This window comes from Barbus barbus, assembly GCF_936440315.1.
Source record: "Barbus barbus genome assembly, chromosome: 32".
In the NCBI taxonomy this organism is placed as follows: Eukaryota; Metazoa; Chordata; class Actinopteri; order Cypriniformes; family Cyprinidae; genus Barbus; species Barbus barbus.
The window spans coordinates 5,099,300-5,123,396 of record NC_136760.1 but is presented as its reverse complement, the minus strand read 5'-3'; the positions used below and the strand labels follow the sequence as shown (position 1 = coordinate 5,123,396).

Sequence of the window (24,097 nt, the reverse complement as noted above, 5' to 3'; positions counted from 1 at the left end):
TGCAAATGATCCCAAGCATACAGCCTCATCTGTAAAGCATGGTGGAGGTGGTGTCATGGCATGGGCATGCATGGCTGCCTCTGGAACAGGCCCTCTTAACTTTACTGATGACTTAATGTATGATGACAGTAGCAGAATGAACTTGGAAGGGTACAAAACCATCTTGCCTACCAATATTCAAGAAAATGCCACCAGATTCATTGGGAAGTGCTTCATATTGCATCAGGACAATGACCCAAAACACCCTGCCAGTTCAGTCAAGGAATTTATAAGGGCAAAGAAATGGAAAGTCTTAGATTGCCCAAATCAATCTCCAGATTTAAATCCGATTGAACATGAATTTCACCAGCTGAAGAGGAGAGTAAAGGCAGAGACTTCAAAAAACAAGCAAGAATTGGAATTGGCTGCATTAAAGGCTGGGAAAAGCATTTCAAAGGATGAGACCAAGAGTCTGGTGATGTCTATGGGTCACTGCTGTGATTGTACGCAAGGGATCTGCAACTAAATAATAGCTTTTAGTCTTTTATATCTGCCTTATGTTCAACTGTCCCAATACTTATGCTCACATCAATGCAGGGTTTAACATTTAAAATTATTGCAGGGTTTATGAGAACAGTCTGTTTTGGCTGGGAAAGGCTTCAATCAACAATCAACTCCAGAAGCGGGCCATATACACCAAATTACGTGCAGATGAGGAATATGGAGTTCTGTTTATTTGTGCGTGTTGAGAGAGAAGGCACATCTGGAGGGGCTTGTTTTCATTATGATGCCATAAAGTAATTGAATTTGACATTGACTCAAACCGCAGATGATTTCGCAGGAAAAGCTGTGACTCAGAGAGTCGTCTAGACAACCCGCAGGGTGAAAAGGTCTTTCAGCATCTCACCTGCAGTGACATCTCAATGAGCATCTGCAGCTTCTTAATGCCGAGCCACACCGTTTGTCCTTTCACCCGTTTTGCAATAGCTGCCCGCTCTTCTTCCTGGAAGCCCCCGAGAAGCTGAGCCACACAGAGGAAAACAGAAAGTCAGTTATGGCCTAATAATGAAAAACTATGGTCAGAATTTGAAATGTACATTTAAGAGTTAAAGGGACAGTTCACCCCAAAATGAAAAATCCATCATCATTTACATTCATGTGATTTCAAACCCATATGACTTCTAAGGAACATGCATAAATATTTTCACCCATACAATAAGTCAATGGGGTCCAAAACAACACTGAACCCCCATTGACTTTCACTTTATGGAAAAGGACAACAACCAAAGAATGTCATACAGGTGGAAGAGTAAAGGATGACAGAACTGACATTTTTGGGTGAACTATCCCTTTAAGATGATTTGCCTGCAACACAGATTGCTCCATTTTGTTCTTCAAGAACCTTGTGTTTCTGCCCTTCAACCCTATTATAATCACCCCCAAAACATATGTGGACATCTAAGTCACATGTTAAAATGCATGAAAGTTTTACATTGTATAGCAAAATATCAATGTTTCTTAGTTTTATATGATAATACTATAGATTTAATGTCCGTTACCTGCAACAAAGTTTTTTTTTCATGATTGTGATAGTGTGGTTTAACTCTGTAAAGTGTGACAACAGCCTGAAAATAATATTTAGAAAAATGTATTTCTACATGAAAAAGAATACTGAATCTTTATATGAAATATGTTTTGCATCATATTTGATACATTAGGATTTTATGACCCCATATATTGATATAGTGAGTATATGAAGCTTAAACTTGAAGAGGAAAAAACACCAATTAATTCTCTTCAGAGGCTCAAACTAAGCAAAAATATGCAATGAGGAAATACACTTATTTCATTTATATGTATATTGTCACTCTACATCTCCTGATATCATCTCTAAGCAAGATATAAGCCATTTAAATGCTTCATTTTATGATCAAAGCTCTGTATTTTAAATTTTATGGGCTGTCTTTAAATTCAATGATGACTGAGAGATACAAATAAACATTCCTCAAAAAAAGGGTAATCCAGTAAACCTAAATTGCTTCATTCAGCAAATGTTCATCTTGAAATGTTAATTCCAAAATAAAAAAGTTATTCTTACATTTACTAACATAATAATGATAAAAATCAGTAAAATTATAAAAATCAGTAAAGGTAGATCTTTTTACAATTATACTAAATGGCCTTTTACTTGCTGAATTAATATTAACTAGCACTCCGATGACAGAAGGCATGTTATGATTATGTACAATAAGTTTTGATTATGTTGATAATGTAGAGGCCTTAAAAAAATGTATGTATCAAATGTGATACACTAGGCTTTATAAGGTTAAGTGTCCAAAACCATTTGGGGCAACTGCACATCTCTTTTATCTCTTGAACTCTTTGCGTTTATAAGAGCCTCACCTCCAGGGCCTCCATAAGATGTTCTCCTCTAGAGATGTTAGGGATGTGAATTGTAGTGCTGAAAGAGTCCAACATCCCCATTTCCTGCAGAACATCCTTCCGGCTAGTTGTGCCAAGAATCAGCAACTTACGACCCTGCAGTGTAAATACAAGCAAACATGTAAAATGATTTTGTTTACAATTTATGGTAAAACTTTTTAACACTGAAGGTCAAAATTGCTCATTGAAGAACTTTCGAGATGTGTTACTATAGCCATGCCATGGAGCGTAACTACGTGAAGTAAAGAGGTGGGCCATTCCCAGAGGCCCCAGCTAGCAGAGGGGATTATGGGTCGCCCCCTGTGGCGCCCAGTATATGCTAGTGCATGCAGATGAGGTGCCACACAGGCAGCGGGCCTGCCAGGTCTCGGCTCTCTCACAAACCCTTTCTATCAATTCACCCAAGATCCGACTCCCTGCTGAGTGCTGCTCTATACAGTCCTGATCTGGAGGAACAGACCCTCAGCTATTCAAAACACCTTACAAACCCAGTACAACACCTATTCCTGTCTACATACACACTTACTGCCATCAGACAGGCAGACACAACAGTAGCTTGTTGGGGGATCTGTACACTATGAAAAACACGACTGCAGCAAAAAAATGTTCTAGGGCTGTAAAACGATTAAATCGCATTCAAATTAAAAGTTTAGGTTTACATCCTATTAATTGTTTCGCAGCCCTAGATTGTTTAAATCGTATGTGTGACTGCTTAGGAAAGTGATGATTTTTCTCAATAAAATTTGAAGTGCCTTTTGTGTCCATAATACAAATGTTGTGGAACAAGTTACATACCAAAGTTTAACCAAAGGTCCTCAAACATTTGGGGCAACCACAGACTCAAAACCTGAAGGAAACATGCTCACCAAGGCTGCATTTATTTCACAGTAAATACAGTAACATCGTTAAATAGTTTTGTATTTGAATATATTTTAAAATGAGATGTCAAAGCGGACTTTTCTGCATCATTACTCCAGTATTCAGTGTCACATGATCCTTCAGAAATCATTCTAATATGCTGATTTGGCATTTAAGGATAATTTCTTCTTATCATCAGTTGAAAATGGTTGTGCCGTTTCATATTTTTGTGGAAACATTATACATTTTTTTCAGGATTCTCTGATTAATCAAAACATTATAAATGTCTTCAATGTCACTTGATCAGTTTAATGCCTTCTTGATAAATACAAATACTACTTTTGTTGAATATATGAAGAGTTCATTTGCAAAAACAAAAGTTTATAACAATTTTCAAAAATCATGTTTTTTCATTGTGCATTTCAATTAATCACAATCAAACTGCAGTTGGGTTATTTTGATTAGGTTAAAAAAATAACTAAAATATTAGGGCTGGGTAAAAAATATCGATTCTCCGATTTTAATCGATCTTCAGTTTAACGCAACGATATCGATTCGGGAAATTCTTAATGCGCGTGCTTCACGTAAGAGGATATGAATATTCACCTCTCGTCCTGAAAGTGTCACCATCTTTCGAATTGCTCCACTAAAAAAAACAACTGTGTGCACCCTATTATTAATGTAGATGTGCATTTCAGTAATAAACTTAAGTAGGAGAGTTTCAGTTACCAGCATTTATATCAAAATATGGATCCCATGTCTGCAAAACTAACATTTTAAATGAAATATTGATAGCTAATCGATATCGAATCGAAATCGAATCCATAAAAATAAGAATGGAATCGAAGAATTGGTCACAATACCCAGCCCTATAAAATATACAGCTAACTAACACAATAAAAACATGACATCATAATAAAAAACATTATTTAAAAAAAAAAAAAAAAAAAAAAGTTGTCATCTTTTTGCAGATAAACTCTTCATACATTATATATTACTTTTAATCTTTATATAGATGATTTACTTAAGAGTTCGCTGCTTATTTACTAAAGTGCTTAGTCAAATACATAACTGTCATATAATATGAGAAAACAGAAATATTTTAAATCACATATAAATTTTAGCCCATTGAGTTCAATTCAATGGTATGAGTTGACTACCAAAGCAACTAATTCGATGTTGGTAACTTTTGTCAATAATTGTATCTATTTAGGACCACTAGGAATCCTTCACAGACTACAGTCTGAGAACCACTGATTTAGGATTATACTTGGGGTTAGAGGTTTTAAAAAGCCCTAACATTAAGGTTAAACTATTAAATAATAATAAAAATAATAGCAGACTAAAATAACTCAGACATGTCTATGAACAAAGAACAAATGTAGTGAGCGGCTCCATAGCAGTTAGATTAACTCTTTTCTGATGGTGTTTTCTGGTGAAAAGGAGGTGCTGCTCCCTGTCCGTAGATGGCAGTACTACAAGCTGGTGTAATTGTGCAACTTTCTCACCCGAGGAGGAGGTTTCTTCAGTAACACCAGCAGAGCCTGCAACACCAGATTAGAGAACCGTGGCCCGATGGGAACAAAATCTGTGGAGTGGAGTGGAGAAACATCATTGATGAGAAGACAGCATTGAGTAGGTTTGTTATGCAGACCAAGCATTCCATTGTATATTGCCATCACTTCAAATAAAACAAGAACAAAACTAGACAAGAGTACATACAGCCCCTCTACATCCATATAAATAATAAAAGGGCACACATAAAGAGCACGGTGATGTTTTTGAACGTATTATCAGATTTGACAGGAAGTGCATCGTCCTCGTTGTGACAGACTCACCAAGAAGTCTTTCTATATCGTCCACCACCACACAGCTCAGTTGGGACTTGTAGGCATCCTCGAATATCTAAAGAGATGAAAACCATAAACTCACAATTAAAGGCCAGCAGCTGAAATATCACATCAGTAGCATCCCTCATGACAACTGCTTTCAACACGCACAAATCTCGTAATGTCATACAGCGACGAGGATGCTACCTTCTTGATGGCCTGACATTTGGCAGTCTCTGCAAAGCCGATCATTTTGTCTGGAGAGCAGATCTTGATGAAGGGGAACTGGGAGTCCTCTGCAATCTTGGCCGCCAGTGCGGTCTTACCACTGTGTGGAGGCCCTGAGGGAGCGGAGAGCATTCACACTCTCAGTCATATCAGATTGCAGCATTATGGTGCATGTTTGCTTGTGTGAACCAGAGAACAAGAGCAGGGAAGAATGCTATTCCCTCAGTGTTTGTGTGCAACTGTAACTTGTCAAGCTATAAGTTACTCATAAATTTACAGTCAGCTATCCTTTTGAACAGTTAGCTATTAGCTCTTAGATGCCACCTTCATGACCTGTCTTAGGTCTAAACAATTCACCAAAAAAATAAATAAATAAATGAAATCACAATATGTATTTGTGGAATCATCAAATCTCAAATGCTGTTATATAATTAAATAAATATAATGTACAGAGCATTTCAGAGTGAAGTACAGCACTGTGTTCATTTACATGAATCATGATCCAGTGTTTTCAGTGTCTCAGAGCGGCTTTGTTCACAGTAAATGTTGCTCCAAACTGCATCTATTCTGGGCTATGGTCCTTTAAAATGTGCATTTAGGAACACAATGGGCACCACTCATTTACTAGATTTGTAACAAGAAGCATTTAACATATGAAAATGAAAAATAAATGAAGACAGAAATATTAAAATTGTTATTTTACAGTTGTATAATTTTTCTAAAATATTCATTATTTCTCAGTGAAATAGCATTATTACAATAGTATTACTTGTTTTATTTTTTATTTAATCATAAATGATAAGAAGAAGAAGAAGAAGAAGAAATAATAGTAAAACAATTCTTTGTAATTATTCAATAATTATACTTTTATAATTATATTGTGGCCAAATTGTGCAACGCTGCAAATATGCACAGCGAAGCTGCTGCTAAAAAAAAAAAAAAAAAAAAAAAAAAAAGACATAAATAAATAAATAAATAACAGTTGTTTTTTTTATCAGAAAAAATACTACATCCTCCCAAAAAACCCTCCAAAGACATCTAAGCATACCAGTTGTCAGCAAACTCACAAGCAAAGTGGCTGATAGGCAGACAATGTTTTGAATTACAAAAAAATATTATATTATTATTGATTAAATATTTGAATTCATTGATTTAAATTGCATTTATTTCATAAAATGACTGTAATAAATCTTACAATAATATTTTGTGTATTGCAACAAAAAATGCTACACCAGTATCTGAACAAGGACTCAATCTGTGAATCATTTTTTGTACTGGTTTGCCGTCTAAACTGATTCATTAAATTGAATCCAGCTTTTCTATGCTTAATTTAAGAGAGAGAACCAAGTTGTTTTTTTACTCACTAAAAGGAAATGTAACACTGTAAAGTCTGTGTGTAAGACTTGCCTTCTAAAAGCACAGTTACTAGCGGTGTGCGTTCACTGTTCTTGGTCTGTTGCACCAAAAGTTCTCCATCTCCCAGTATGTCAGACACACCATTGCTCCATTTCACAATACCGTTCATGATGTAACTTGAGTAATCCTCCTGATTAGTGCCAAAAGCCTTTACAGACAAACAGAGAGATCTGCATTAAACATTAAAGCAATAAATTACTTTATTCACTGCTAAAATGATTCAATAATGCATAATAATTTGACATATTTCTTTTAAATTTCAGTCCCAGGTGGCCCATTCACACAGTGTAAAATGCACAAAATAATTCACCAAACATTAATTTACATGTTGGATGTAAATAACAACAACCTTAGGTCTAAGCGGGCGGTTCTTTCCCAAAATGAACTCCAATGTGGGCCAGACTTAATACCAATAGTGAAGTTTGGCTGCATGAGATGTAATCAGGGGATTTGGATTCAACATATTATCCAAACTGAATATACAATAATGGCTAGTGGACTTACAGGCTTGATGTCATTATTAAGAGAGGCCAAGAAGTCACTCCTGCTGATTTGCAGCATCTGAGCCTTTTCTGTGTCCACCTCCACCTGAGTACTGGCCTACAGGAGCAAAAACACACAGATTGATCCTCAAACTCATCCACTTAATCAAAATTAAAGGTCTAGAAGCAAGAGAAAGACAGACCTATTACACCTGTGTAAGCTCCATCAAGTATGGGAGCATTATGTGTCAACACCATCAAATATGGGCATGTGTTACTGCTAACACACACACACACACACACACACACACACACACACACACACACACACACACGCGCACTTTGTCTAGCTATACAAAAGATAAAAAAAGGCTTCAAACAAGCTTCTAAAAACTTGTTTTCATATAAAGCAAGATTTAATTTGTTTACAATTTACTACCTCAAGCATTGAAACAATCTTTTCTTATATTCGCATAAAAACCACAGCATTTAGATGGTATTCAAATGTGTAACACAACATTGCTGTAATCTGATGTAAACTGCTTGAGATAAATTCCAACCCGAGTTCAGAACTGATTTTGTTTAAATCAACCATAATTAGTTGTAATTGTGGTGGTGCATTGTGGATGAGATGATGATATCAGACCTTAATGTGACGGTTCATGGCAGTCGACTGGGCAGCTCGCACAAGCCCTTCCAGCTCTGCTCCGCTGTAGTTCTTGGTCTCAACAGAAAGCTCCTTTATGTCAACATCTTTGGTCAGCATGTTTGACAGCCTCATTTTTGCAGTGTGGATATTCAGGATCTGAAGACGGCCCTTCTCGTCAGGCAAGCCTGGAGAAGGATGATTAGACAACTAGTTATTTCAGAAACCTTGAATATGTGACCTATTGAAAAGAGTCATTCAGTTCTCACCAATCTCCATTTTGACCTCCAGTCTGCCCGGCCTCAAGAGGGCTTCATCGATCAGGTCTGGCCTGTTAGTCATTCCTTAAATACAGTATGATTTAATAATGAAAACAAAGCCAAATCATTGAACAAAACATTGAACATTGTCATTCTTGTCATGCTGGCTGATATCACAGGAAGTTCTCACCAATGACCAGGATGTTGTTGAGCTGCTCTACACCATCGATTTTAGACAGTAGCTGGTTGACTACAGTGTCGTGGACCCCAGTGCTGCCCGCCATGCTGCCACGTTGTTTACAGATGGCATCAATTTCATCAAATATGATGATGTGCAGTCCACTGTTGGCCCCCAACTTCAAAAGCCAAAAAAAAAAAAAAAAAGACACAGAAAAGAATTATAACAGGGCAGCCATAATTTTAAAACTGTCATATGAAGGTTCACTAGTAATATTACTATAGAATATAAATTTTTGGTGTCTTTGACTTTATTATGATAGGACTGTATATATAGTCATGAAGCGAAGTGGGAGAGAGGAGGGGGGCGGGATCCGGTACGGGCCGCGAGCTGGGACTCGAACTCGGGACGCCCAAAGCGCAACTGCGCTATATGGCTATCAATGCCTATATATTATTGTTAAAAGTAGTGACTTTAAAATGTCGAATTAAAAGAGAAGTATTTTTTTTACATTAAAAGTATTTAACAGGTATTTATTAAAAGCACTTATTACTTTAATTTATTAGTGTAATAAGCAAGTAATATACTATGATAAAATGTATCGATTTGAATTAGCTTATATTTGAAAATTCTCATTTTTCATTTAAAGTTTTTTAGAAAATGTCTAAGTTTTAGACATTTTTTCATGTGCTTGTCATATATATATATATATATATATATATATATATATGTGTGTGTGTGTGTGTGTGTGTGTGTGTGTGTGTGTGTGTGTGTGTGTATATATATATATATATATTTACCTTTTATTTTAGTAATTTAGTACTATAACTAAATTACTATTAAAATTACTTTTAGTAATTTTAGCAATTTTACTGTTTAAAAGTAAACTTACGTAAATGTACATTTATTTTAGTTAGTTGCCAAGACCTTGTGAACATTTCTACATTTTACTTTAAGCTTTTTTTTTTACTAAAAGTTTTTCATCAAATATTTATATTAATTATAATATTTTTTTATTTTATTTTATTATAGCGTTATTTAAATTAATGAAAACATTTTTTAATAGTTTTAGTTTGTTTTAGGTAACAGAACAGCACAACATAGAACAGAGCAGAACAGGATAGAATGCAATTTAGTAGCAGAATAGACAGCCTCAAAGGAAAATAAAAAGTCAGGTTAAATGACCAGCCTTAAAACTCGAATTTTGTTTAGATGTGCTCTTAAAAACTTGTGTGTATAGTTCTCTTGGGCTCCCTGCTTAAATGCCAGGTTGGTGAATGGACTGTGACTGTATAAACTCTATGACAATGGCCCACAATTAAGAGTTATCTTCTTCATCTGGGAGGCTGTCAGAGGCTAGGTCGTAACATTTAGCACAGATGGGAGGCCAGTATGAGTGTGCGTGGCCTCCCGTGAGTCAGGGTGAGGGGTTAGAGATAGCCGAACACTCATTAAGAGGTGACGAGTGAGCTCTTCAACGTCATGTAGTCACACTGTCTACCAACACAACATCACACTCAAGCACGGCAGGAACCAGCAGTTCACTGCCAACACTTCTCGACAAATCACCCTTGGAAAAAAAACAAACTATGATAATGTTTCCAAGCAAACACAAGGCCATTTACAGTAATTCAGTAAGTATATTTGAGCAATTTGGAGTTATTTGTAGAGCTGCTGGAGAGCCCAAAACTGGGAACAGCATCCTTCGTACAAACCTAAGTTTGCTCACCATGATTTTTTGGACTGTTGACAGAGCGACCTTTCTTTAAAGTGTCAAATATCGGTGGGTTCTGTCACAGAGCCAGATGAATGTAAGGTTGTGCAAAACGTCCGTATGGCCTTTCTAAGATAACAGTGATTTGTGAAGTGCATAAAAAAAATGGAAGTTTTTCCTAAGTGTGTAATGTGTAATAATTTGCATGAAATTTCTTTTCCCTGCATCGTTTTTCCTGGTTTCTTACCCTCTTCTGTTCTTCCTCAGCATCAGCAAACAGCTTTCTGATGTTGGCCTCTGACTCGCCCACATATTTGTTCAGAATCTCTGGCCCGTTGACCACCTTCGGCTCTCTGGCATTCAGCATCTTACCAATCTGACGCGCCATCAGGGTTTTACCACATCCGGGCGGCCCAAACAGCAAGATCCCCTTCACGTGTTTACAGCCTGTGGAAAGATTCAAAACCGGAGAGTATGAAACATAAGACATTACAAAATGGTATAAGCATCAATGACAAACTATATAAGAGTGTTCAAAATAAATGAAAGGAAAAGAAATGAGTTTAAAACGCGCCAAACTCATGTCATGTAGTATAACCAAGCAAAAAAGACAACACATTTTTCCTTACACTCTGAATACATGTAAATGCACAACTTTTTTTTGCTATATACATTGTTGTTCAAGTTTTTTTTTTATCTCTTATGGTCACCAAATCTGCATTTATTTGATCAAAAATACAGTAAAACTGTAAAATATCATTACAATTTAAATTAACTCTTTTCTATTTTAATTCATTTTAAAATGTAACATATTTAGTGCTGTCAAATGATTAATCGCATCCAAAATAAAAAAAAATTGTTTACATACTATATGTATGTGTACTGTGTTTATTTATTATGTATATATAAATGTGCACACATACAGTATATATTTGGAAAATATTTACACCTATATACATTTATATATTTTGTTATATATAATATTTAATCATAGCATATTTTTCATAGCATGTGTTTGTATTTACATATACATAATAAATATAAACAGTACACACTCATATATTATGTAAACAAAAATTTTTATATTGGATACGATTAATTGCGATTAATCGTTTGACAGCACTAAATATATTCCTATGATGGCAAAGCTGTATTTTTAAAAGCCATTACTCCAGTCTTTAGTGTCACACGATTTTTCAGAATTCATTTTAATATACTGATTTAGTGCGTAAGAAACAATCATCGTTATTATCAGTGCTGACAGTACGGTTTAATATTTTTAAACAGTTCAAAAGAACAGCATTTATTTGAAATAGAAATCATTGGTAACACTAAAAATGCATTTACTGTCACTTCATATCAATTTAATACATCCTTGCGGAGTAAAAAAAAAAAAAAAAAAAAAAGCTAATCCCATATATAAAGCACGCATAAAAAGTATGGCGAAGTGTCGAATACATCTGTTTATATAGTAGCACAGTGGTCTTTTTGATGAGCAATGGCATTTCTCAGACAAGACCCCTGTTTTTGGTTAACAACATCTGCTGGCTGCCATTTGGAGAGAGCGGGAAAGCTGGAGATAACCAGCAGGCCTGAGATGAGAATCAGTATGGCCATTTACACCTGATGACAGACTCAGGTTCAGGGAGGTCAGGCTTCCAGACTTTTCACGGAGGAGAAAAACGAGGCTGTGGCTGGCCAGACCGAAATGACCTTTAGCTGGTGGGAGTTTTGAGAGAAACTGGGTGTATTGGTGTAAACTCCCACCCAAGTGCTGTCAGACAATAACATACTCAGACACACACCCGCACCTTCTTCCTTCAGCACCTGGGCTCCAAAACCAACCCCAATTAGGCGCTCACCTTTGCGCTATCAAGACCCACCATCTCATTAGAGCAACCAGCTGCCCGAGCCAGAGGCCGACTCCTGAAGCCATCACACCACAAAGGTCATCTCTCGCTCTCTCTCTCTCGCACACACACTGCACTCTGAAGGCTGTCTGTGTATGTGTGTATGTGTGTGTGCATGATCAAGTCATCTGGAAGCTTACTGTTCATCACAGTTTCAGAGTGTTTAGATGAACCTTGCAGGGGAAAAATCTATTGAAACCTCCATATTAGGCTGACGGTAGGTGCTGACAGGGTGTTCGAGGTGGTTGCTATGCTGTTGGTGGATGATAACTAGGGTATTCTGGGTTTATTCAAACTCCTAAATCTTAATAAGATGCTTGACTTAGCACATTTAAACATTCTTGTGGAAAGTTCGGCAAGTTCAGAATGGTATAAAATTATAATTAAACCACAAACTAAGTGTTAACAGTTATGGATAAAGAAACTGAAACCACATGTACGCAATTACCACACCCTGGTGGCCTTAGAAAAGATGGATTGTGTTAAGCTGAAATATTTAGTCAGAATTACTAGAAATTTAACAACTAAGCAACACAAGAAATAAATCACTTGTTTCAAAATAAAAACTTATAGTGCAACAGTAGGTATAGCTGCTTAGTGAGAGGTCCAAAACACAATCAAATGTACTCTGGATCCAAAAAAAAAAAAGGTGTGCATATGCATATGCCACAACTGCATCAGTACAAGTAATGCTGTGTGGAAAGTCCTTATATAGAGATGGTTTGGCCGCGTATTATGGTAATTTTTCATCGCTGATATGCACTTCCTCATTTAGGAAAGAGCACCTGTTGAGAATCTGTACGAAATTCAGTGTGAGAACTTTTTTTGCACACACTTGTTCAGAATTATTGGCAAAAGACACTCAGTGTCTAAAAGTTGAGAACTGAACGTAGACAGCAGTTTCAACTAAAAATGATTATAATACTTTCGCTGCAGGAGTCAATCTGATGGGAATGTGTCTGCTGGATAGCATCCTTAACAATTCTTTATCTGTTTAAAGGCTGAATATAAATCATAAACACACAATCAGACTGAAGTCTGAGGATATAATTTAAACTAGGCTTTTGACCGTAAGCCAGAGGCAAAGGAGAAGAAAACATAAGGATGTTTTTTTCTAACTGAGCTATTCTCTCATTTATGGTTAGGATGAGGTGCTGGGAGGGTCTGAAAACTGTCTGTCCAAACTCTTATATATTTTGGCTTTGTCCTGTCTCTCAAACTGCGTGTTTCTTGTCGCCCACAACATGCTGTGCCTCTGCCTCACTGGCCGCTTCAATTGAGAGGGATGTGGTTGGAGAAAACAAAAAGAGGAGATATATGTCTTTCCAAGAGAGAAACAAGGGCGTCATGCACTTTTTATTTTTTGAAGGAGCACTAGTGGCGGTCCTTGGTACCTCAAGCAAGCTAAGAAAAGAAGCTAGTTGTTTATAAAGTAAGTAGCTGATACAGTTTTCACTTCAAAGTGCCAGAGTGAGAGATAAGACTCACCCATCTGCTCCACTATGTCTGGAGGAAAGACTCGTGAGGCGAAGGCCCGACGGAAGATGTCTGAGAACTCCTTGTCCAGGCCTCCGATGCCCATGCGCTCAAAGTTCCAGTCTGGGTTGATGATGGACTGCCGAGAACCTCTGGCCTTTGATTTTCCTAAAGAAAAATGACCAAAAACAGACCACTGAGGAACACTAAATATATTACATATTTAGATTTAATTTTCCAAGGTTATACCACATGTCAAATATTCAGCGATGTGTAAAACTTTTGAGTAGAGGTGACAATTAAGTGAGGTAGCTTAAGTAAAACCACGTGTTCTGACTGCCATCTAGTGGTGCAGTTTGGTTTATATGCTATTTGAAGCATATGAATTGAATTGAGGCGAAGCCACAGATTGAGACACTGGACAACATAGAATAAGTAAAAGTTTATGGATTAATCTGTTACACACATGCTTTAACTTTTATTCACAAAATTTGGTTTTCATTACCTATCACTCAATCTAGTGTTACACCATGAGATGTGTACTGTCAAATTTTAATAACACATTTTAAAATCTAGTGTGTGTTTAAGAATTAATTACCAATATAGGATGCTTTCAAAGTGATTTTCTGTTAGCAGTCAGAAAGAAAAACTTTTGACAATATGGTGTCAAAGAAATAATCAAAGAATTTCATCAAGTTCACCTTCAAGTTGTTCCAAACCTGTATGAGTTGGTAACCAAACAGTTGACGGTAGCCACTGACCTCCATAGTACAGAATACTACAGAAGTCAATGGCTACCGTCAACTGTTTGGTTGCCAACATTCTTCAAAATATTGTCTTTTGTGCTCAACAGAAGAAAGAAACTCATACAGGTTTGGAATGGCATGAGATCAATTAAAAGATGACAGAATGTTCATTTTTGGGTGAACTATCCCTGTAAATTCAGAAGCCATTCTGTTTTTCTGACATTGCTAACTAAAAATAGGAGGTACTTAAAATGAGGGCAGACATATGATGGTTGACACAGAAAAGAATTACTTAAAATTATATATTTACTTCTTTTTTACTTCAATTGATTAAAGTAATTTCAATTAATTTATGTTTTTAATAAAAACTAAATTAGAATCATGTGTATTCTACAAGCGAAACGGCTCAATTCTTTAAATAGGAAAATAAATTGTGCACAAAATATAGGACATTGGCTGAAATTTTTTATTTTTTTTTAAAGATGCACTATATTGCCAAAAGTATTGGGTCACCCCCTTCTAATGAACATGTTTGACTACTTTAGTAATTTGTATGAGTACAAATCTTAATGTTTAAGCATATAATGATATTCTAGGGAATTGTGTGCTTCTCATGTTATAGCAACAGTTTGGACAGGACCCTTTTCTATTCTAACATGACAGTGCCTCTGTGTATAAGGCACGGTTCAAAAAGACATGATTGATTCAGTCAGTGTGGAAGAACTTGACTAGTCTGCAGAAAGCCAAGTCCTGATCCCAGCTGAACATCTCTGGTGTGACTTTGAATGCAGACCTTGAGCCAAAAACTCATCACCAAACACCAATGACTTGTACATACACTATATGGGCAAAAGTGTTGGGACACCCCCTTCTTTAGAACAGAAAAAGGCACTAACAAAACTGTGGCAACAAAGATGGAAACATAATTCATGTATTTAAAAACTGTATTTCCATCTCTGTTGCAACAGTTTTGGCTGTGTCTAAAATGACAGTACCCTTATGTATAAGTCATTGGTGTTTGGTGATGAGTTTTTGGCTCAAGGTCTGCATATAAAGTCACATGTTTCACCCCAACTCACAAGAATTAGTGACCTATCTCTTTATCAAGTTAGCAGTGACTAATGATAACGACTATTTATCAGCAGCAGCTGACAATGCTGGTTTAACCTTGACAGGTCCTTAGGTTAATAAGTCTAGACTAAAGACTGAACTAAATACTGTAGGTACCATATGTGAGTCTGGAGCACAAAACCAGTCTTAAGTCGCTGGGGTATATTTGTAGCAATATCCAACAATACACTGTATGGGTCAAAATGATTGATTTTTCTTTCATGCCAAAAATCATTAGGACATTAAGTACAGATCATGTTCCATGAAGATATTTTATAAATTCCCTACTGTAAATATATCAAAACTGATTTTTTTATTAGTAACATGCATTGCTAAGGACTTCATTTGGACAAATTTAAAGGTGATTTTCTCAATATTTTGATTTTTTTGCACCCTCAGATTCCAGATTTGCAAATAGTTGTATCTCAGCCAAATATTGTCATATCCTAACACACCATACATCAAAGGAAAGCTTATTTATTCAGCTTTCAGATTATGTATAAATCTCAATTTCATAAAACTGACCCTTGTGACTGGTTTTGTGGTTCAGGGTCACGTATTAGAAAATATTCTGAAGACTCGTACACATGTTGTATGTCAGGGCCACTATGATGGTGTGTTAAACACAAGTTAAGCACTTACCAATCAAATTAAGAGACGAGCTCTCTGATTTCTCAAAAATCACCTGACTGTTGCCATGCAACAGGCCAATCTCAATCTGAAAAAGAAAAATGGAGACAAACCATATTAAAGCCACATCTCTTAACACATAACAAGGTAGATTTGATAGTAAGCAATAAAAAGCTACCTTCTGTTTTTTGCTGGAGCTTTGCTCGCCTCTAAGGATGCTGGGATCCATGGCCTCTATATCTTTTATGAGCAGTGCAAAAAGCTTATCACAGCAGCTGAAGACAAACTGTCAGGAAGACAACACAGGTTTAACTATACTTCATTAAGCGTGGGTATGACATTAATTTCATTAGTGCTTTGACAGCTCACCTGCTGGCCAATGCTAAAAGACTGTGCGTTAAAAAACTGGATAAACTCAATCGCCATTTTATCAGAGTCATATGGGTTGCTGTCAACGCTCTTCTTCTGGAGGAAGTCGATCTCTAGCGTCATGGTTCCCATGTACTGTCTCGATGGGTCGAAGTTGTAAACACTCACTGCACACAAGACAACAGAGAGAAGCTTACAATAAGAAAACGCTCACTGTTGAAATATACAATAGATGTTAGTCAGGGTACATGACATATTTAATATGATGTGAATGAAAACAAGACTTTGTGTGAAATATGTCTTTCCAAAACAATTTAATAGGACAAAACTTGCGCTAAAAACTTGTACTACTCCAAAATAAAGTCTACTTACACTACTGTTAAAAATTTTTGCATCAGCAAAATTGTTTTTTTTAATTAATATTAATAATAAGAAGGAATGCTTCTTGAAAAACAAATAAGCAATTAGTTTGCAGCCAATCATATTTGGTGCTGGGTTTTTTTTGTTTGTTTGTTTTTTGGTCACAAGGTTAATAATGTAAAACGGTACACATACCTTCCACATCCTGGTTTAGAGCGAGTCCAGCCCATTTCCTCTATGACACAGAGAGCATATCAATGAATTTCTATTATCTTCCATGTAGCCTACATGTGCTTTAGTATATTACAGGCCACACAATTATTATAAAGATATTATTTGTAAGATCCTACGGTCATGGGATGTTAGAATAGCCTTTGTTTAATGTTGACACAAAAGTGTACCTGAGGTAGACTGAAGGCAATGGTTCCTGGCACCACGCTTGAGTGGGTTTTCACTGTGAACACAAACTTCTGAGTGGGTGTGGTTTTAATGATCAAATGTCTATGAATAAAAAAAGGAAGAAAAGAAAATTATTTGACATATGCATTTACAAATACAATCGCATCTCTCGTTTCTGATTCATCACACATCAAATACTTACTGCCCAGATTTGAAGTCCTTCTCACTTGCAACCACGCAGTTTGTGAGAGACAGTTCATCTGTCGGGCATCTCGCTGCTTGCATTAGCTGTACAGGAAAGAATAAAAAAGCACGAAAAGCACAGAAGTGATGAAGTGACACCAGAATCATAAACGCTCAAATTTCAGCCTGGATATTAACTAGTCAACACACTTAAACATTTTCAATTATTATTTTCCAGAAGCCACCTTTATCTAGATCAGGGGTTTTTATTCAAACAATCCATACAAATATCCATGTTTAACCAGCTGTCGCTCGAACATACAGTAATGCTGTGTGATCTTACAGGATTACTGAAGGGCTTCAATAAACACTGGTGTGGTATTAACGATAACAAGAGAACAATTCCAGACCTTTTCAATCTCACGTAATCTCCTTAAATATACAGCCTGTAATCATAATGCTGGCTAATGCATATTGCACTGTGACTGTGTGTTTGAACCCACTTATCCTATTTCTGTGATACAACAGAACAAACAAACAGCTGACACACAAGCAACACATACAGTGGGGCCCAAAGATTTGAGACCACATTGAAAAAAGTTGTTGTTAGTAGTAGTAGTAGTAGTAGTAGTAATACTGGTTGTGGTGATGGCGCAGTGGATAAGACACATGCCTTTGGTGTGAGAGACCCGGGTTCGAATCCACTGTGAGAAACCAATGTGTCCCTGAGCAAGACACTTAACCCCTAGTTGCTCCAGAGGCGTGCGACCTCTGACATATATAGCAATTGTAAGTCGCTTTGGATAAAAGCGTCAGCTAAATGAATAAATGTAATATATATATAGCTGGGTAGATTACTTACCAATTGTAATCCGTTACTGATTCCAGATTACATGACAAAAACTGTAGTCAGTAACGTAATCCGTTACATTGCACATTTTAGGTAATATAATCAGATTACTTTTAGATTACTTTTGATTTAACTCGTTTATCACATTGATTTAAATAGCATTATCTTGTACCATAATGATGTAAAAAATGCAAAGAGTAAGAAAACTTGTTCCATTCATTATAATTTACAACATGAAGCGCATTAAACATTATATTACATCAAGGTTTCCCAAACTAGGGTTCGTAAAGGAACTGCAGGGGGTTGTGAGTTTAATGAAAAGCTGACAATTAATTAAATAATAAAAAATTTAAATGAAAATAAATCTTTTTTTTTTTTTAAACTCCCTTTCGAGGAAAGTCTCCAGGCAGCTCGTACAAGACCTATCTTAATGAATGGGGGAATCCTGAAATCTCAAAAACTGCTCGCTGAACTCACAATTAAATTACATGTCAAATCAACAACAAAAATCTGAAATTAATTGCCCCATGAATGTTGTATCTTATGCTCAAATAGCGTTTAAAAAGCTTATTTTTCAGGCTAGACCAGGCAATGCGCATGCGGAGCCATAACCTGCTTATACTGTGCATATGCATTGGTTAGTCTAGTCAGGTTTCTATGGGAAATTTGGTTCTTTCATTTCAAAGGTGGGACTATTCCTCCATATTGCGTGTTGCAGTTTCTCCCATTCATAAGTATAGGAGTGAACTTTCTTTGTATTTCTATAGTTTTAGTTTGAGATAAAACACTTACTAAAAAAAATTATATATTTGTATTTACCTGCATGCCATGTGATCATTAATCAAAGAAACCGTGAACATGCAAATGTGATGCTTAATTATTGAAATATTTATTTTAAAATCTCAGGGGTACTTAAAGCAAATATATTTGGTGAATAAGGTTTAGATGACAAAGTTTTGCAATGCCTGCATTACACGTAACTAAGAAATAACATGAATATGTGCAAATACATGGTTAAAAAACCTACAGTGTACGCTAATAATTCAAATAAAAATGAATGTGTTCATCAGTAGTTGATGCAATGTTGAAACCCTTCTTAAACCTGAAATGATTTTTGTAAATCCAGTGGTCAAATGCTGTCGCCACCCGACTAATGACTGATCTTTGTGTGAATGTCCACAAAACTGGACTATATATACAAATATATAATATGTATATAATCAGTAGGCTATTTTAGAAATGAAAATCTAAAAGATTAAAAAGAGAAATTAGGGAGAATCAATCAATTATTAATAATTTATTGCTATTGTGTGAATAATATGTAATCATGTAATCCATAATAAAGTAACTGTAGACTGATTACAAGTATTTTAAAATGTAACTTACTCTAATTACAAGTACTTAATTTTTGGAATCTGATTACGTAATCCAGATTACATATAATCAGTTACTAACTAGCTCTGTACATACACATATATACACACACACACACACACACACACACACACACACACACACACACACACATATACATATATATATATATATATATATATTATATATGAATATGAGACAAAACTACAGAATGTCACATTTTATTATTGGATGATTCAACACATAGATGTTTTATCAGGTAAGAAGTTCAGCACTTTTAGAGTTTCATCCCTCTATCTGATGTGAGCATAAGTATTGGAACAGTTGCCTCACAGGTAGGGGTGTGCGATATGACGATTTTTGATCGTGGACGATAAAAATGTCTCCACGATCTGCTTTTGAAGAAATATCGTAGTATCGCGCTACCGCGCACATTATGTCAAATACAGTTCTGGCGCCTCCGTCTCTATATACTGTACAACACGACATACAGCAGTAGAGTTACTCAGACAGGACACTGCACTTATTCGCGATCGCAAAAGTACATTATTTGCATACAAGCCTTGCTGGTTAAATGTTTAATTCGCGCGCTGGTCTGACGTGCGCTTGTTCTGAGCGCATACACCTGAAGCACGCGCACTAAAACGCCTGTCTAACAGCGCCTGATTACTCAACTAAGTTATATTTTGCGCTAATACTGTCAAAACACACAAGGTTTACATACAGACTCAGTTGGTTATCTCTAAAATGAAAGTAAATAGTTAAGAGAGAAACGGATGCGTGCCTGTACTGTATATTAGATGCGTGCAGATCTTAAAGGGACAGGACACTAAACGTGCTGTCGACTGTCATTAAAGGGATAGTTCACCCTAAAATTTAATTTCTGTCATTATTTACTCAGTGGAAAACCAAACAGTTGCTGGTCTACATTGACTTTGATAGTAGGAAAGAAAAATCCTATGGAAGTCACTGAGGACCAGCAACTGTTTGGTTTTCCACCTTCTTCAAAATAGCATTTATGTTCAGCAGAAGAAAGAAACTCATTCCGGTTTAAAACAACTTTTGAGTAAATGATGATATAAAAATAAAACATTATGACAGAATTGACAGACAGATGACAGAATATTTATTTTTGGGGGAACTATTCATTTAACGTTAACAAAACAACAAAACGCAAAAGAGAAAAATCACTCACTATTCTTGACTGAAAAACTTTAATACAGTTGCTTTAGGAATCAGTCTATATAGTGTTTTATTTTTATATTTGTTCATTCAATTTCATTGAATGCTCTGCTAAATACACCTATTGTACCTGGAAATAAAGCACTGTTTGTTTTATTTGTATATTATGTGTATTTGTAATGTGTATCTTTGTTCTTATTTTTTAATAAGAAAAATAAAATAATGACAAAGATTTTTTATCTTCGCCCACTTTGGCCTAAATATCTGCCATGCATCTTTGTCTTTCTAGTTTGGCTGTAATGCTCAGACAACTTGTAAAACCAAAATAGTAAAACTAACAAAGAATCGGGATAAAAATCGTGAATCGTGATATTTCTATAAAAAATCGTGATAAGATATTTTTCCCATATCGCCCACCCCTACTCACAGGTCTTTCTAAGTGATCAGCTGTGTCCTGTTGCATTAATTCTTCAGATATTAAAAGCAGGGAATGTATCGTATCAGTTATATCCATTACTTCTGCATTCTGAATCTTGCATTCAATGATGACACACACAAACCAGGATGAAGATGAGGGAGCTGACTTTGAGAGAAAAGCAAGCAATTTGGATGCTAAAAGAAAAGAGGAAGTAAATTAGAGCTATAGCAAAAATAAAGGGCATGGAGAAATCAAGAGTTTGGAAACCACCAGCGACACCAGCAACTAACAACTACCTGATCAGCTGAGAAAACAACAGTAGTTGATGACAGACAAATCATAAAAGCTGTGAAAATGAACCCTAAAAGACGTGTCTGTAAAATCACCAACAACTTCCAGAAAGCTGGGGTGATGCTCTGACAATCTACTGTCCTCAGGAGACTTTGACACAGAATTACAGATGCTACACAGCAAGATGCAAACCTCTGACCAGCTCCAAAAATAGAAAGGCAAGATTAGAGTTTGCAAAAAAGCACAAAGGTGAGCCAGAAGAGTTTTGGAACTGTGTTTATGGACCGATGAGACAAAGATGAACCTTTATCTAAGTGATGGGAAAGCAAAAATGTGGAGGAAAAAAAGGGAGCTGCAAATGATCCCAAGCATACAGCCTCATCTGTAAAGCATGGTGGAGGTGGTGTCATGGCATGGGCATGCATGGCTGCCTCTGGAACAGGCCCTCTCAACTTCACTGGTGACTTAATGTATGATGACAGTAGCAGAATGAACTTGGAAGGGTACAAAACCATCTTGCCTACCAATATTCAAGAAAATGCCACCAGATTCACTGGGAAGTGCTTCATATTGCTTCAGGACAATGACCCAAAACACCCTGCCAGTTCAGTCAAGGAATTTATAAGGGCAAAGAAATGAAAAGTCTTAGATTGCCCAAGTCAGTCTCTAGATATAAATCTGATTGAACATGAATTTCACCAGCTGAAGAGGAGAGTAATGGCAGAAACTCCCCAAAACAAGCAACAATTGGAATTGGCTGCATTAAAGGCTGGGAAAAGCATTTCAAAGGATGAGACCAAGAGTCTGGTGATGTCTATGGGTCACAGACTCACTGCTGTGATTGTGTGCAAGGGATCTGCAACTAAATAATAGCTTTTAGTCTTTTATATCTGCCTTATGTTCAACTGTCCCAATACTTATGCTCACATCAATGAGTGGGATGAACTCTAAAAGTGCTGTTCTTTTTATTTGGTAAAACATGTATGTGTTGAAATGGCTAATAATAAAACGACATTCTGTAGTTTTGTTTCATATTCATCTTTTAATCATATTTGCAAATGTCTCCACAGCCAACAGAGCATTTTTGTCTTTACTGTTCCAATACTTATGGAGGGCACTTTACATATACATACGTGTATATATATATATATATATATATATATATATATATATATATATATATATATATATATATATATATATATATATATACACACACACATACATGTATATATATATATATAAAATTTCTTTTTAAATTTTAGTTTTAGCTTACTTTTAGTCAAATAAACCTTTTCAATTCTAGTTTAGTCTAATATTTTTCTCGAGCTTTATTTCAATGAATGAATATGATTTAATAAATTTTATAAATTAATAGTTAACAATAAAAACATTTTAGACCTCTGTATGTCCAAGTCTTTACACGACTGAAAAATAACATTATATTGTAAGCCTTATACTGTATTTTTATTTTCAATTAGGTAGTTGAATATTCATAAATCAATAACCTTGCCATCTGTCAAAAACAGCATTTATCTATCATAATATCAACTCTCATTCACTCTTGATCTGTAATGACAGCAACCAAAGTTATATTAACATGCATTTCCCAAAGTCACTCTTCAAACGCTCTTTATAAGAAAATACAGCTGTCGCTTCCACATTAAAAACTGTAAATATCCTCGTGACTTTATGTATTCGCAACACTCCAAAGTAGTGTTTTCCTGTAAAGTCATAAGATATGGAACTCGTCTTCCGGTGCTGCGTGAGTGTGAATGACGTGTGCAAACACAGCACGTATGAATGGAGCTGAGCTCTGTAAGAGAAGAATACACTATCGAAATTACGAGTTATGTCTGTGCGACACCAAAACAACTTTAATCAGAAAGAAATACTCACCCGGCCAGCCATTTCTGCGTTTGTCAAGATGAATTCCGCAAGAGCAACACGACTAGATGCTGCCTCTAGCGAACACACTGCTCTCCACCGCTGGCAAACCGGAAGAGGAAAACCACCAAAATAAAAGCACGAGCTTTTTGGTATAATATATTGTAATTACAATATTTTTTTATAACAAACATTAAAATGTATATAAAATGTGTAATTAATTTAATGATTATAATAACAACCATTTTTATTATGTGTATGTTTTAGCTTATATGTAGAAATTCTCCATGCCTTCTCATGATTGCTCTGTCATAGGTGTTTGTACAAAATAAACTGAGCATATTACTGGGTTTATACAGAATAACACTGTCGCATCAAACTAATTAATGCACTCCAAACTACACATTGCCCATTAGATGGCGCCAGAGGCATATGGATCTTAACTATGACTTTCTAAGACCCGTAAATTATCAACATTATCAAAATTGGTCTAAAAAACCCTGTTGTACATAGTCTTCTACATTCCTCTTGATTGATTGTACACACTGTTTTAGTAAGTAAAAGTAAGCCAAAGGGCGTATAGTATTTTAACAATGTCCAGCTTCAGAGGTTGTGATACATGTGCTTTTGCTGTGAAATCTTTAATGGGTTTTTAGAACGTAAACATGAGAATAACTTTTATATTAATAGTAACATGTCAAAATAAACATTAAGTAGCTTGAAGCAACTTAGGTTTACTTGATTATCCATAAATCTTTTTTTTATTATTTATATATACGTATCATCATACTACAGGGCTGTCAAGGAATTAAAACCCATAAAACTAAGCATTTAATATAATCTTACTAAGACATAGCCTATTATTGGGAGAAATATAGAC

General features: G+C 35.8%; 1 protein-coding gene across 3 annotated transcripts in view; it reads right to left on the bottom strand.

Moving 5' to 3' along the window:
- LOC306852242 (vesicle-fusing ATPase-like) overlaps nucleotides 1-23,330 on the bottom strand; it is a gene marked incomplete at its 3' end in the record, with an annotated part of 28,367 nt that extends 5,037 nt beyond the window's left edge. For 2 of the 3 annotated variants that reach the window (XM_079388951.1, XM_079388952.1), the window contains exons 1-19: nucleotides 23,230-23,323; nucleotides 17,235-17,320; nucleotides 17,035-17,134; nucleotides 16,829-16,868; nucleotides 16,274-16,440; nucleotides 16,083-16,190; nucleotides 15,917-15,992; nucleotides 13,431-13,586; nucleotides 10,280-10,479; nucleotides 8,331-8,496; nucleotides 8,150-8,224; nucleotides 7,881-8,068; nucleotides 7,257-7,352; nucleotides 6,744-6,900; nucleotides 5,316-5,449; nucleotides 5,118-5,184; nucleotides 4,788-4,867; nucleotides 2,383-2,517; nucleotides 887-1,000 (exon numbers count right to left, since the gene is read on the bottom strand). In XM_079388951.1, the coding sequence (XP_079245077.1) occupies nucleotides 887-1,000; nucleotides 2,383-2,517; nucleotides 4,788-4,867; nucleotides 5,118-5,184; nucleotides 5,316-5,449; nucleotides 6,744-6,900; nucleotides 7,257-7,352; nucleotides 7,881-8,068; nucleotides 8,150-8,224; nucleotides 8,331-8,496; nucleotides 10,280-10,479; nucleotides 13,431-13,586; nucleotides 15,917-15,992; nucleotides 16,083-16,190; nucleotides 16,274-16,440; nucleotides 16,829-16,868; nucleotides 17,035-17,134; nucleotides 17,235-17,320; nucleotides 23,230-23,241 (2,157 nt within the window). In that variant the 5' untranslated portion in view covers nucleotides 23,242-23,323. Of the gene's footprint in view, nucleotides 1-886; nucleotides 1,001-2,382; nucleotides 2,518-4,787; nucleotides 4,868-5,117; nucleotides 5,185-5,315; nucleotides 5,450-6,743; nucleotides 6,901-7,256; nucleotides 7,353-7,880; nucleotides 8,069-8,149; nucleotides 8,225-8,330; nucleotides 8,497-10,279; nucleotides 10,480-13,430; nucleotides 13,587-15,916; nucleotides 15,993-16,082; nucleotides 16,191-16,273; nucleotides 16,441-16,828; nucleotides 16,869-17,034; nucleotides 17,135-17,234; nucleotides 17,321-23,229 lie in introns of all 3 variants that reach the window. The other variant, XM_079388950.1, reaches the window with a different exon arrangement.
- Between the last annotated feature and the right edge of the window lie 767 nt (nucleotides 23,331-24,097).